The 16023-nt window shown below is 43.6% G+C and overlaps 1 protein-coding gene across 1 annotated transcript in view; it reads right to left on the bottom strand.

Annotated features, from left to right (window-relative positions):
• CASKIN1 (CASK interacting protein 1) overlaps positions 1 to 16023 on the bottom strand; it is a 776040-nt gene that overhangs the window by 304896 nt on the left and 455121 nt on the right. Inside the window, exons 5-6 of the mRNA XM_078664842.1 lie at positions 15134 to 15229; positions 11599 to 11729 (exon numbers count right to left, since the gene is read on the bottom strand). Coding sequence (XP_078520968.1) covers positions 11599 to 11729; positions 15134 to 15229 — 227 coding nt within the window. The remainder of the gene's footprint in view (positions 1 to 11598; positions 11730 to 15133; positions 15230 to 16023) is intronic.

The raw sequence follows: 16023 nt of genomic DNA, 5'->3' as shown, positions 1-16023 counted from the left end.
GCGCTCCGACCACCGACATCGTGATTCGGCGTTGGGACCGCAAACCGACCGTGTCGATCGGAAAGCCTCCAACCGTGGTCTGAAAGCTTCCGTCTAGCGGTCAGAGGCTTTCCAACTGCCATCATAATTGGCTCTGTAGTGTTTTTAGCCAATTGAGCACATTTGACGTCAATTTGTCTTTATATACCCTGTATATCCTTTCTCTTATTGATGGAAAGAAAAACAATATTTTATATGTTTTCCCTTCTAATTTCTGCCTTTGCCCCCACTCTCCAAGTCATCGCAAGACTTTCTACTTACTAGGGACTCCCAAACATCCTCTCTAAACTTTTCCCTGCTTTATCCAATTTATCCAAATATTAGGTTGGATGTCCACCACTCCCAGTAAGTCTTCACATCCTCCCAATACTGATTGACTTTGATCAATCTATCTCTTTCAAAACAATATAGTAAATGCATAAAATATCATGAGCACAAACTTAACCTTACCACAACTAATCCAAAAGAAAAACAAAAACTAGTATTACTAATCTACTAAATTTTTACTCTAGCCTTGGATTACGGAGTAGCCTACTACAAACATAAGAAGATCCAAAAGACCACCACCTTTGGAACTTCTCAATGAACCAGGTGTTTTTCCATATAACCCGCTCTGACTCAAAGAGCTCTGAGGTACCCATCAGGTACAGCTGGTGCTTAAAAAAAGCAGATAGATAGATAGATAGATAGATAGATAGATAGATAGATAGATAGATAGATAGAAAGACATTTGTAATAAAATAAATATCTTGTACTGATCTTTCAAAGAGCCAATACTGCACGTCTGGGTTTTCAAGCTCGTTAGAGATATTGATGCAGAAGTAAATGATCAAAATGATTACTTTTCAACTCAAATTGATGCATCACCTTTGCGAATATTGGGATCAGAGTGGGCTTTGATAACTGAAAACCCCTAAATTACACCAGAAGGCATTGAGATTAGCTTTAGTTTGAACTGGTGTACTGATTTCTTTGCAAGGAAAAAAGCCATCATTTACATTTGTCATTATGTTTACTTCACTTAAAGATTTGTCAGTCCTGGGCACCAGGCACTGCATCAAAAATTTGCTCAAGAGTTTTTTTTTTTTTTTACAATTAATGCATCCCCAGAGCTGGAAAATCTTATGCAGATCAGTAACATTCCAGGCGAGAAAGCAGAGAGGTGTTTAGGCATAGACTGAGTAATGAGAAAAAGTGACAACACAGCAAAGAGGCTTCCAGGATAACGAAATGTGAAGTCCACAAACAGTTATGGATTGGGCCAATGGGGCCAGTGACATTGTGTGCCATGTGTCAAGTATAACCAATCTGGACAGCTGACTCCCAACCTATAACATTGGAACAACTGAAATTCGAGGCGTGAAGTAGACAAATAAGCCGGCACTATGAAGCACAGTTTTAGATTTGAATAGAAGCCAGTAACAACAGCTCTTCTCTTAATACTAATGGAAGTTTAATCAAGAGTTGTTAGCCCATAAAATGGACAGCTTTTAAGCCTAGAGGTTAACTGGACATATTTAATTGCAGTTGGTAATCTTTTCCTGTCTTCTATTTTACAACCCCTTTACCACCATTATCTTCATTCATTTACTTCATGAGTGGACATGACACCAAGGCCACTTTGCACCACAGGGAAGGAGGAAATACCAGGTGGTGCTATAACAGCATGGGACTGTACAGCGAACAGATATGGGGAACTCATATAAAGAGGTCATGGAGAGAGCTGAAAGCTAGTACTAAACAGACACTCAAGGACGAGTATGCGGGATCCCTGAGAAGTCATCTTATGTGTGGTAGATTTATTTGAAGAGTTTTACCCTCAGGGCTTTTTAAAGGATGGCACGTTGGGCAGGCTCACAGTAAGAGGTTGAAAGCATTCCACAGAGCAATGCCCCGAACTCCCACTTGTTTCACTATTCTGTTTTTAGGTCTCGCCTACGCAGCGCGCAAGCTCTGCTTAGGAGGGACCTCTTGCCATCGCACTGTACTTTTTGGAAACTCGTGCATGTTTTGCACTGTTTCCAAGGAGTACTCGTGCATGCAGAGTGTTTGCCTTGTGGGAGCAAGTAGCGGCACCATCTATTTGTAATTATCGCGCCTGCAGCGGCTCGCTCCCGCAAGGCAAACGCTCTGCATGCACGAGTACTATTTCACCTTTGCGGCCGCGCTTGTTTCTAAAAGCGATGTTGCTCTGTAAAAGTCAGAGCCACGAGCCCACACTAGACTGTGTGAACAACATGGTTGTCAAGTCACATGAAGTGGTAGGCCTCAGGTGAGTTCATGAGCAATAATGTGTTGGTACCTACGTCAGAGATCTGTGCCTATAGACAACAAGGGCCGAGTCCCAAGGGCGGAAGCAGCCGTTCATCTTTTCTAGGCTGAAAAATAGAATGCCACCGGATTCGGCCACAACTACCACTGCATATCAAACGCCAAGATGCAGCTTAATGTCTGGTGGTTGCTATTTCAATGAACAATATAATCACAATATTATCATGAATATGTACGTCTAACTTCCTGGTATGATGCCAGCTTCGTCATAGTGAATGAATGAAAGAATAAAAAACATATTAATCTAAACAAACAAATAAATAAACACAGACACATGGATAAATAAAATGGACACAGAATGATTCACTGTGACCCATAGGGGGAGGAGGTGCCAGGGGCTGCTCCAGCCCTCCAGCCCCATCATCCTACCTCTAACGTCTCAAAGAGTGACTCAACCCCCCCGCCTGATTGGTTGCTCATCTGCTTAAAGGGGCCTTCACCCCGTTGGCAGCAGATCAGGAAGAAGCGCCTGGGGACAGTGCGGCCTCCTACCTGTCGCAGGTCTGCCAGTGAGAGTTTCAGCAGTTCAGACAGTCCAAGAACCCATCTCTGCATGAGCGAGCAATGTATTCTCCCCCACCGGGCCTCTGCTCCTGCCCTCAAAAGCCCGGCCCGGCGCAGTGATGAGCAGCCCCGATGCTGGATACTCCAGTGACGACCAGCTGCAGGTGGGGGTCTGTTGCCCGGCTACCCTGGGCATGACGCAGCTCAGGCACTGCCAGTGGGCACCCGAAGCCCTGAACCTCCCAGAAGACAAGCACCTGAAGAGTACGGGCGACCGAGAGGCAAACTGCATTCCTAAAAGAGGGAGCCCAAACCCGAAGCCCACATCCGCAGGTCCATGAAAGCCTTCATGGTGTGGGCCAAGGACGAGCGCAAGAGTCTGGCTCTACGGTTCCTGGATGTGCAGAACGTGGAGCTCAGAAAATTGCTAGGTAAGGCCCAGCGCCCAGAAGCTAAAATAGGAAACACTAAAAAAAATTAACAATGGTTAATAAGACGAATTTCCAATCCGTTTGAACAGAAGCCTCCTTGCCCATAGCCAGATAGCGCACAGCAGAAGAAATGCCTCCTACACTATTTCCTTAAACGACACTTGTAGTTGACAGTGAATAGTGTCCACACACTAGAAGCATCAGGGCCTTCCTGTTCTACACTATACATATATTGTGCCTAAAGAACCCAAGGTTGAAGTGAACAGGGCCCGATTACCATTGCTGTATGTTACTGCTAATACTGTTTATAAATATTTTCACATTTCTGGTATTTTTCAGTGCTTAATTTAAGCCGGTGGTTGCCGGTGCTCAGCGCCAGCACTTATATGTCCGCACTGGTTCCAGTGACAGTCCACCACATGGTGGTGCGGTCCTTAATTTTGACATGTGCACAGCAACCGTGATTATTAAAACAATATGCATGGAAAATGAATACCAGCCTTTCTATTATTATAGCTTAGTGTGGAATAAAATAGTTAGAATTGTCACACTTTTAGGAGTGAGATGGTTAGGGGTTATGTTGGAAATGACATTGGCAGCGGCAATATGTGGTGCAAGCTGCAGTGGCCTTCCGAGAAGGGCCCTGGCTTTTCTTTTTGGGCCAATTAAGCAAGTTCAATTTGTAGATTTAGTCTGATTTCGATATTTGAAGCTAATTATGTTACTAACGCTGCTGGTGAGTTTCGAGGCTTCTGTATAATGCATTTCGACCCCATCTCCTCCTTAGGCGGCATCACCCCCGTCCCCACTCAGTTACGCTACTACGCATGTGTTCTACTCCCACCCACTCCAGGAGGAGTGTTCTATATGTCATCAATGTCCTGGCCCTATGAGGTGAGGCCCCACTCTTGTGTGATTGAGAGTGGGCCGCGCAGTCTTCTTTACGCCTCTCTCTGGACCTGGACGGAGGTCGGGTGGTGTGCAACAAGTCACTTCCGGTCACAACCGACCTGAGTCTGTCTCGGACTGTAGATGACCCCCACCCCCTTGTTTAACCATAGAGCTCCGACGCATTGAGAGGCGTATCAAGGAACTCTTGCTTTTGTTGGTCTTTCCCTGTTTTTTTTAAGTTTAAATCAGAGTATGTGTGTGCTGTAGATTTGCAGATTGCTTCTTGGAAACAAAGTAGACACTCACATAAGGCAACTTTTTTTTGGGGAACCCCGTCGCTGTGTAGGCTTAAAAACTCTGGAATGGAGCGCAGTTAACACCTTAACCGCGGCGGTTTTTCCGCCGCAGTGCGGGTGTTCTAAATGGTGGGCGGGGCTCCGTCGGCCATTGGCCGATGGCAGCACTAGGGAGGTAGTGCTTCCGTCGACCGTTCACGCAGGGGTTAATAGTTGATAAAAAGGCACTCACGTGTTCTGATTTTGCGTTACATTTTTTTGGTTGAAAATGTAATGTAAATTAAAAATATGTACTGTCAGCTGTCTAGCTCGCTACTTGTCTTTGTCACCTCTGGAATTGCGATGGGTTGAATGGGGTAACATTAGCCCCTGCTTTACCGAGAGGGGGGGTCCTGCATTGTGCACAGGCTCATGTTTCGATACCTTGCTGGGTGAGTAATCACATGTTAAACATAACCCCGCTACAGTTTCAATGCATGAGTGAATCAACCAAAGAACACCGAAAAATAAATAAGTTCATGAATGAGTGAACAAAGCAGTGTCTAAACGAATATATACTTTAGAGCTTCACGCACCCAGTTAGGGCTTCGGGGCACTTTGGTGATAGATGCTTTTTCAGGAACCCTTTTGAATTGCATGAAAGGCCCCTTTTCAGAAAGAGTATTAGTTGGAGCAAAGTACACCATTTTAGATTGTTCAACTCAGTGCTTAATTTGAGCTGGTGGTCTCCAGTGCTCGGCACCGGCACTTAATTGTCAACACTGGGGCTTGTGACAGTCTGCCACAAGGTGGTACTGTCTGGCTAATTTAGAGATGACCACAACAGCAGATATTTTATTAATTCAATGTACATTAAAATGACTATTACCTGGCGCACAAGCCATTCGTGTAGCTCTGCGGGACCTGAAATAGTCTGAATCGTCACACTTGTAGGAGTATGAAGGTTGGTAGTTGTGCTGTTACTATCATTGGCACCATGGCAGGGGCGATGTGTGGTGCAAGCAGCAGTGACCTCCTGGCGAGACCCCTGGCACTTATTTTTTTCAAATTAAGCATTGGTTCAACTCTGTTGTGCACAAAAGTTTATTTATGTGCGTTCGCGTGCAGGTTCATGTGCACGCGCGCAAAATTGAAATTGGAAATACGAGACATTTTATTTTGGGGCGCATGCTGAACTGCCCATGAACATTATTACTTACGCTCAAGATGCCAATAGAGAGCCCTAAGAGAAATTACATGACGTTTTCAAAACTGTTCCCAACATCGGCTCATTTGAATAAACTTTACTTGATGCACTGGGGAAAGAGGATAGACATCGTCGCTCCACCTGTGACCGAGGGTCGTTTGAGATCAGGAAAAAATGGGCGCAAATCATTTACTTAAATCTTGTGAATCAGAATTGCAATGCTTTTCTAGACTCTCTATTGGACACTTGAAGATTCTATATGTAAATACGGTCAAGTGATTGCCACTATCCCTGCCAACCTAGTTGTATTTTTTTCAGCTGCGCAAACTACGCACACGTGTTAAGCCATTTCCTGTATCTACTTAACTTCTTTGCCCCTCCCAACTTTCTCTCTCTCATGCAGGTTGTACCTGCACAAGGCGCTGTGCCAGTGTGACACCTCCAGCCTGCCTTGGCTTTCTTTTCAACACAACTTTCCATGCTGGAATTTTCTGAGCCCACCCAGGATAATGTGCTGCATGACTAACCCTTTATAAGGTCCCAAAGGCGAGACCTATTGGCTATGCCAATACTTGTTGTTCTATATTTGGGCGTCTCAAACAAATGCTGGACTGGGATTTGAGATTGTATCCTAGATTTAGTGGCGGGTTTGTTTGCCTCGGTAGTGAGTGCAATTTCCTTGAAAGGACTAACACAGTGAGTAGTAGTTTGAATATTATCTTTTGCTTAACTCAGAGCCAGAGCATTCGTTTCAGAAGTGGGTACCACAGAATGATTACAACCCCACCAAATAAAATAAAAATACTGTTATATAAATATACGTAGAAACCGCTCATCTGGAAACTGCTCACATTTCTACAAATGTTGTGGCTAACTCCACACTGTAACTTTGGCATGCTTTCATGACTGCAAGGACCAGCTTGCCAGAAGGGCTTTCACGGATCGAATCTAGAAGCGCTGATGTCATGTTCCCAGTCGCCATCTTGGATTGGGCTCAGTCATCCACTCTCACTTCATAAATGTGCACAATTTATACCTGAAGGCTATTTCAACAATGAGGATTCCTTACAACAATGCCAGGTTGACATAATTTTTCTGAACTAGCGTTGTGGTATAGAGTCATTTTTCATTTAACTAGCATGCACTTGGAGAACAAGTATCACGTGTAAGGCTCAGGATTTGTGAGCTAAAACCGAAAGCCTGGGAGACTTTCTGGACAGGGATGACTGTCTCGTTTCCATTAAAAGATTCATGGTTGTACTCACTTTTTGGTTGAAATGAAACTTGTCCCTGATGTTTAAAATATGAACTATTAATGCACATCCTGCTGTGGTTCTCAAGTTCGAATTTTTGAACCAAGATGTTGAAGGAGTTTATATTTTAGCTAAATACAATAAGTTATCTTAACCATCCTTCATAATGTGCCATTTTAATAACATTTAGATTTATTATATTTGAAGAAGCTGACTGCTTAGAGAGTGCAGGCTGGTGTGTTGTTTATATCCTACAGGACCAAAGTAATCTATTAGTAATGTAACACAGTCACACGTTCATTTGTTTTGTTTCTTCTGTGTCCATATTGTTGCATTGAATTGTATTGACAGGCACTTTTACTGTGCACATGCCTATCGTTCTTTTTCACTGCTCCATGAAAGGATAATGTCCAATTCACACCTATTCCCTCTCTTACATTTTACAACGCCTTTATTATGTTCCTATCTCCTCTGGTTTGAATAAAATACATGATGCCTCACTATTTTATTAAGTTATACCAGCAACAAATGTCGACACTTTTTTGCAGTTTTTTTATAGCACAAACTTGGCCTCACAGCATTAGTGTGCATTACATGAGCACTTGATTTTATTACACCAGGTCAGTTTTTAGGTTTTGCCTGATAGAGCACATGTGCTGTCATTGTGAAATCTCTTCTCAAAAGAAAAAAAAGCTTAAAATGGGCTTAGAGCCTGCCCCTTACTTACCATTATTTACCATTGGTTGGCTTTGACGTCACTCATTTCCTTGCCTCTCATTGGTCAGCGCCTCATGCTTCCATTTTCACTTCGTGCGGTCCTCTGTCCCATGGAGCATGGACCAAGTACGGTTTCCTGTCTGCCACCATTGTCCTTACACTGGCCGCACACATTTGTAAAGGTATTTTTGTTAACTTTTATTCTAGCACTCCATAAGAGTGCATGTCTTTGCAGGGTCTTTGCCTGTCTCTCCCACCCCTCTCTTGTCTTTGTTGGTTGCTCCCCTCGCTCCCACTTCACTGTTGCTTTTCCCTACCCCTACCACTTCCTCCTGCTTCCTTCTTGCTTTCCCTGTCCCTCACACCCACTCCTGCATCCTCCTTTCTTGCCCCCTGTCCAAGAGAAAAAAGCACTAGCCATAGCGATTCTTTCATTGATTGCCCCGTCCTCCTACCCCTAAGGCCCCCTCCCTTGTCCTCCTTTCTTGCTTGCCCATAATAGTGAAGGTCAGTAGACTAGGAATACCTCTAATACAAATTAACATATTTCTAAGGTGCTAATATTCTCTCAATTTTGTTATCTTAAACTACATTTCAGAGCTGTGCCTTTCATTACACCTCCTGCATTTCAGTGTTAAAGGTACCCCAAGCACACCAGCGCTAACTGTGTTTTTTTTTAACTTTAGGCCATGTTGTACAGCAGCTAGCACTGCTAAAAACTTTGACAAAGCCACTTGATCACGTAAAGGCAAAGTCTATTGGCTTTGCCAATGCTTGTTTCTAGGCACAGAGCGATTAAGGGCATGATTTATATGTTGGTGCCAGGCTACTCTATTGCAACAGAAATGAAGAACCCTTTCCACTAACCTGAATGTCTGCTTGCCTCATTTTGAGGGCAAACTTTCAGTGTGTAGATGGGAGAGACTACTCCATTTCCATCACCGATACACACCTCAGAGAGCCTAACTGAGTAAGGGCCATTGGAGGTTTGGCCATCTGCCCACTCGCCCTATCTAGAGTGGGCAGACACATGGCCAGTTTTCACTGCCTGTCACTGCCATGAAAAACGTGTCAGTAAGGTGGGCAGTGAAAACTTTTAAATTACCCCCACTCCATGGGAGAGTGCTACCATTATGAGGGAGTCATTTCTTTTTTTTTCTCAAAGAAAACAAAAATGCAAGTGTGATGTACAGCTCCGTCATGTTGACAGAGCTGTCATTCAAACTCACAAAGCATTTCCAGGAACATCCATGATGGTGGTTCCAGGAAAAGCAAGACATGTCCACAAGAGCAGCAGACATCTGTTATAAGAGAAGTCAGATTATCTCCATAACAATGTAAGACATAGGCAGGCACATAACTATATTCGTATTCTCTGACGTCACAAAAAAAGGAGTTGAGAGCAACAAATGACAATAACACCTTGTTAGCAATGTAAACCAACAAGTAATAAAAATACACATGTATGCATCAATCTTTTTTTTAAGTGAAGCAGTACTTGGTTCATGCACCAGGGTAAGGACCAAAACAGGAAGGGGAAGTAAAGCCAGCACACGCTGACCAAAGAGAAACAAGGAAATGATAGTGACGAGGAAGCCAATCAATGGTAGGCTGTAAATAAACAAAATGTCTTGCAAGCGACGATGCATGTTCTGTCTCAGGCAGACCTAAAGTGTAGTGGGTTGGGGTGGGGGAAAGGCCACACCGTCAAAGAGGTGAAGATGCCTCCCAAACATAACCAAGGGCATAAAACAACCAACAGTGGCCCCAAAACATTTAGGGGTGCAAGGGTGAATTAGGAGAATGTTTAATGTGGGGCAGAAATATGTCCTGAGATGAAACAGCCTTTACCACCTAGCCTCACCACGCAGGACCTTTTATACGCAGTCTTTACAAACACAGGTAACTACGTGCACGTAAGTCTTTGAACGTTTACTACGCATTACTTTACCATGCATGTGGTTTTATGGTTTTGGGCTGGGTAGAAGAAAAGAAAGATATGGATGGTTTTAGGAGTGGGTCTGAGGTAAAGGCTAAGAGTGATTTTAGTATTTAGCGCCAGGTACAGAGAGGTAAGGCTGATTTAAGGGTTTAGGGATGGGTTGAGGTAAAGGGAGGTAAGGGAGAATTTAGGGTTCTGAGTGGGTAGAAATAAATGAGGCAAGAATGTATTTAGGCTTTAGGGGTGGGTATAGGTAAAGCGATGCATGTGAGATTTTAGGTTACAGGGTGGGTAGAGCTGAAGGGGGAACAGGTTAATTTGGGATTAGAGTAGATGTAAAGGTAGGTAAGGGTGATGTCAGGTTTCAGCGGTGCAAAGAGATAGGGGGAGGTAAGGGTGATTTTAATGTTATGAGGTAGGTAGAGGTAAAGGGAGGTAAGGATGATTTTAGTGTTTATGGGTGGGTAAAGGTTTAGGAAGGTAAGGGTGATTTTAGGGGTGGGTAGGGGTAAATGGAGGTGAGGTTGATTTTAGGGTTCAGGTTTAGGTAAAGGGCGGTGAGGTTGATTTTAGGGTTATGGATTGAGTAGAAGTAAAGGGAGGTAAGAGTGATTTTAGGATTTGGATAAGCAGAGGGAGGTAAGGGGGATTTTTAGGGTTCAGGGATGTGTGTAGGTAAAGGGAGGTAAGGGAGCTTTTAGGGGTGAGTAAAGCTAAAGGGACTTACGGGTGACTAATAGACCTCGTGAAAAGACTGCGGGTTTGATGATGAATAAAACACCCTCTATATTATAAAACAATTAACCAACAAATAAGTAAATGTGACACACTGGCAAACGTTAATTCTTAAAAACACATACATTCTGACAATAGTATAAAAGGAAGGGAGTATGTTTATAGCTCCATAATCAGTCAAAATGTCAGGCTGCCAGAATATGTTTGTGGGTTACCTGTTTTATAATTTAGAGGATGTTTTATTCATCATCAAATATGCAGTTATTAGGAATCAAATCCAGATGAATTGTAGAAAATAGGTAGCTTTGTTCAAGCAGCACATTACCATATGAGTGCAACCATTCAGATCCGCTGATAACTGAACCTCCAGCGATTCCTCACGGCACGTGTTTGGAATGTCAATTGGCTATAAACACACACATAGATTATCCTCAAACGAAGAGAAGCAAACTAATGAATATATAACAGCCATGCTTTCGAAAGGTTTAAATATCCATACTTAAGGGTCAGAGACAATATCCTAGAGTGAAAATTACTATACATTGTACAGGGTTTTATTTCATGTTTGCACGCTTTCCAAAAATAGCTTTAAGATATAAAGCAATTTGCACCTACAAAGTTCTTACCAACCTGTAAATTAGTTGTTTGCGAGAAACACAAAACAAGTACAGCAATAACATTGCAAGCATCACAGAACAACACTAATGAAGAAATCAATGAGTACTTGGTCCATGCTCCAGGGAGTGCCAAATACATTAAGACAAACTGAAGCAGACACACGCTCACACTCACTAACCACTGAGAAGCAAGAAAATAAGAGTGACAATGAACAAAATCAATGATAAGTAATGAGTAGGCTCAAATGCCTCTTTAGGTTTGCTTTAAGTTACAAAAGATCTTGGCAAGCAACAGAGCATGCGTTGTCTCAGGTGATAAATAAAAAAGCAGATATCTTTGATCTTTCCTGTATCTATAACAGCCACAAACAATTGGCATTCAAGAGTTTGATGATGTCATCTTGAGTTTTGAAATGTATTGTGACATCGTTCATCGATTGCTCCATTTAAACAGAACAGCACACACTATGCGCATACCCGTTTTAAGAAGATCAAGATTTGCAAGTCACTTTCCCATAGCGTCCCCAAAAAATACTCAAAATGCGAGTTCAAGAAAAAAGAACATACAAAAGTGAGGAGACTCGGAGGTCTGGTGGAGCTTCAGATCCCAGACTTCTTCAAACTCCTACAGTGCAGTGGAAATCACCCACACCTACCTGATGATGTCAATGTGCCCGTTCTTGGCTGCCAGGTGCAGGGGGCTGGTGCCGTTGGGGTCCGTCGTGTCTCCGGGTTTGGGCTCCAGGAGCGCCGCACACATGTTACTGTTGAGCAACAGCTGGACCACCTGCAGCGATGTAGATTAGAGAGCATGTGACTGCTCCAGCAGACAGAACCGCACACAGAGGCACTGGTCAGATTTCACTATTTTATATGGGATATTAGTATAGTGCTTCACATTCCCTACAAGTGTTGCATACACAGAAAATACAGACTCGCAAGAACAAAGATTCCATGAATGTCTACCATACATAAATACCTCTCTACAAAAACGTATATCCATTTTAAATTTCTAAATCCAGCTAAACTCACTATTGTAGGATTGGGCTAATCTACCTTTCTAATATCAGTGGTGGCATTTTTGTATTCAAGTCCTTGGGAGTTTAGGCACCTGTCAAACCTCTGAAGGAAGGTATGTATAGTAGGTAGATCTTTAGGCACTAAAAGCTTCCGAGTATATGCTCATGCAGTCTAGTTTTTCAGCTGGGCTTCACGTACTCCTTTACCCTCCCCGATAATCATCTCAAGGCGATGATCAGGGATTGGAGTGATTGAAAGGGTTGGACAATACAGAAGACATGAGGAAGGAGTCTTGTAGGTGGACAGGTCTTCTCCAGAATGTTGATAACTCACCAGATGGAGAGAGAATGTGCAGTGAGAAGCAGGCCTTAGGCATATGACAAGGGAGTGTAGAGCGAAGAGATAATGGGTAGGACAGTAGGAAAGAAGGCAGAAGAAAGAGGGGAAGGAAGGATCCAGAATTCAGGGGATGGATTGAATTGGGGCATGGTAGAGATTTAGCATCCATAGGACAACGTTCAAGAGATACTAGGATAGGCAACAGAGAGCACCATGGGAGGCGAGAGACTCATCTCCTGTCCTTTTTACAGTATCTTCAGTCTGGCGTCTAATGAAGCCTTGCACTAACTGGTACATTTACCAGTGTGACCAGCATAGATGGAAAGAGAGTTAGACAGCGAAAGAGCAGAGAGTTACTTCTCCCCACAGGGGCTAGAGGTTCTTGGGAAACAAAGCCTTCATGGGCAGTGGAAGAGCCAGCTACATGGTCCTGAAGGCTTACACCTTGCACATGTATAACCTAGTGCTGCCTGGGTGAGGCTTTCAGCACTTCAATATCTCCATCTAGGTGGCATCCCTGCTCTAGAGAGGCCCCAGAGCATTTATCTTAACTTGGGGTTGATTTTGCAAGGGCCAGAGCACATGATTGACATACATTTGTGATGTGTGGAGGATTGAGAGTGCGGAACACCCCTCTCCACCCAATGCTGCACCAGGACTCCTGGGGCAAATATAATAAAAAAGATTAAATGGCCTGGGCCGCAGCCACACTGGAAATCCTTGCTCTGCAATACAACACAACACAATCCAAAATTATTTCTTGGCATAATAAGTATTTAAAATGCTGCCAAAGTCGGTAACACATCATACAAATCTGTTACCACTGTAAGGCCTTAGCCCATCACAAATACGGTGATGATTAAAGATGGGAAACATTTAAAACATTTTATTGAGAATATCAATGCAGAAAGAGGTCGAGGAGTGCCTGGGTACAGGTAATAGGCCAGGGAGCATTTCACATTTACAGAGAAAGGGGCAACTTCCCAGACACATAGGTGCTGACTGCTGTGCGAAAGGAGAATTATAATTGTACAGACGAAGGGGGTTATAAGTACACCAGTTACAAATGCATTTCTGGAATAAAAACCTTAGGGAAGCGCACCCATCTTGTACATTTTTAACAATGATGCTGTCCTAATGGACTTAACATGTGCTTACAAATACATCACCCGCTACGGCTGTATGTCAGCATACCAAAGTCACAAACACTGACGGGCAAAAATATTGACAGAAAAATATTAAATACCTCTATATTGTCAATATAAGCTTATATATAGGCATATTTACTATTCGTAACTACACTTCTATGCACATTTAATTGGGCCCAGGCAGAATTTCAATTATGCTGCAGCAATGGGAGCAATGTTGGTAATTCTGTGTTACTCTTCGACTTAGAATTACCCATAATTGTGTGGTTACTCTTTGTGATTATGAGTAACGTTGCGGAAAAAATTAGGGGTGGGCGGAACTTACGGAATTTGACAGAAAAACTCAGTGAGATTCCACGGAGTCCCGGCAATGGGGGGGGAAATAGGCACGTTGCGCTGTAATTCAGCACGGCAGCACGTTCCATGCTGAAAAATCAACGTGAACGCCACCACGAGGCGCACCAGAGGGTGCAGCTACTCAAGCTGATTTTGCTGCCGCTCTAGTAGATTTTCTACTTTTGCGGCAGCCTTCTGAGTGCGAACGATCAACACCGGTGATGCCAAATCTGGCTCAGGCTCACCAACTTACCGTTCTGGAGCTGTCTGCAAGGATATTCCATCACACAGCGATTTGGTGGAATTTGGGCGAACTGTGTGTTACAAGAATAACGCAGAGTTACGAAAAATTCACCAATTCCGTCCGCGGAACAGAATATTTCACCCACCTTTAGAGCACGTTTAGCAAGTGCGAGTGGTCGCTCACATTCGCTTTTCATGTTCTCCTGCATTTAGCACTATTTCTTATAGCAAAATGCATCCTGGCATTCATTTTGAATGCAAGGGTACATTTTGTGCTAAGCAAATAGCACTAAATGCCGGGAGTAAGTTAGGGGAAAATCCTACCCGGGGAAAACATTTACCGTTATTTCTTCGCACAAAATGCATTCTTGCTCCCATTTTGGAATCAAGGAGGCATTTTGATCTAAGAAAATAGAGCTAAATGCCGGGAATAGGTTGGAGGAAAATCCCACCAAAAGAGCACATTTAGCGAGGACAAGCAGCTGCTTGCACTACTATTCGTGTTCTGTTGCAGTTAGCGCTATTATGCTAGGAGGCATTTTTGCACTAAGAATATAGAGCTAAATCTAGAATGACTATTTCCATGTAATTATGAGTAATCTCGCAGGCTTTTCCGGTAATTCCGCATAACTATGCTACACTGAATCACGCAAGTTACACCCACCCCTACATTTAATTAGGAATAGTAAATATGCACTTGACTTTATCAACCTAACTTAACAATATGGTGGTAGTCAATATTCCAGCATCAATATTTTTGTAGGTCTGCGTGAAAAACTCGAAATTCTTAGAGTAGGCCTTTGTCCTTAAATTATTTTTACAAATCCTGGGCTGAGAACCCCCCATATCTTCTCCGCCATGAAATGTTCTACAGATACTGCAAAGTTCTGACCAATACAGGTGGTCTAACACACCCACAAATTCAGCGTCCGTTCCATTCATCACGTCCTGGCAACTTCTGTTCACCCTGCCCTGAAGACCACCAGTGTTTTCTACACAGTTCTCTTTCCCCTCCTCTTGTCGGCCGGCTACACTTTTGAAAGGGCACAACTCATACATTTCGCTCAGTGGTCTGGGAACTCTCCGGGACACCTGAAACACTCACCCCAACTCGTCCAAATTCGCAAGCCAGATCCAAGGGTGTCTTTCCAGAAATATCCATGATGCAGGGGTTGGACTGGTGTTGCAGCAACATCTCTGACTGGACAAAGAAGAAAACAGCACTGAGAGGTGGTCTGATGCTATGAAAAGTGATAAGCTGATCAGCGCCAGGATATCCTACTGGGTTTGTTAAGCGCAATACAAATACACATAATATGAACAAAGACATACAATGATGAATAAGTATTGAGAGCTCAAGGCTGCGAGTCAGGAGACTGATGCGAGCAGTACATCAGGAGTCAAGATCACTCCCTGCTAGACAGGAGCTCAAGGCTAGCAGTTCTGGTCAGGTACTCAAGGCTACCACTGCCATACAGGAGCAAAAGTACTACCATTTAGGTATTCCAGGCTACCACTGCCCATTAGGAGGTTGAGGTTAGCACTGCTATCCTTTAGGTCGACCCTGGCACTGCCACTCTGGATCTGAAGGCTAGGACTGTCCATCTGGATCTCATGGCTACAAGTATTTGTCAGCAGTTTGGTGCCAGTTAAGAGCTTAAGCGTTGGCAGAAACATTCAGGAGCTTGTAAGCCAGCAGTATTAGCCATCACCTCCAGGCTAGCAGCCAGTCTTGTGCTTGGAAGCTCAGGGTGCCAGTCAAGAGCTTGAGGGCAAGCGGTGACATTCATGGAACTCATGAGCCATCAGTGTCAGTAAAGATTCTGAGGCTTGCACAGTCAGTCGGGTGTGTTAATAATGGGGTTGAGGTAGCAATGCCAATCAGCAGCATGTGAGCTAGTTGTGTTATTCAGGAGCGTGTGGGCTAATGATGTCAGTTAGGAGTTTATGGGCTAGCTGTGTTAATAGAGAAATTGTTGGCTAAGAATGGTAGTC

This window comes from Lissotriton helveticus, chromosome 10 (genome assembly GCF_964261635.1).
Source record: "Lissotriton helveticus chromosome 10, aLisHel1.1, whole genome shotgun sequence".
Lineage (NCBI taxonomy): Eukaryota > Metazoa > Chordata > Amphibia > Caudata > Salamandridae > Lissotriton > Lissotriton helveticus.
This window is presented reverse-complemented; position numbering and strand designations above follow the sequence as displayed.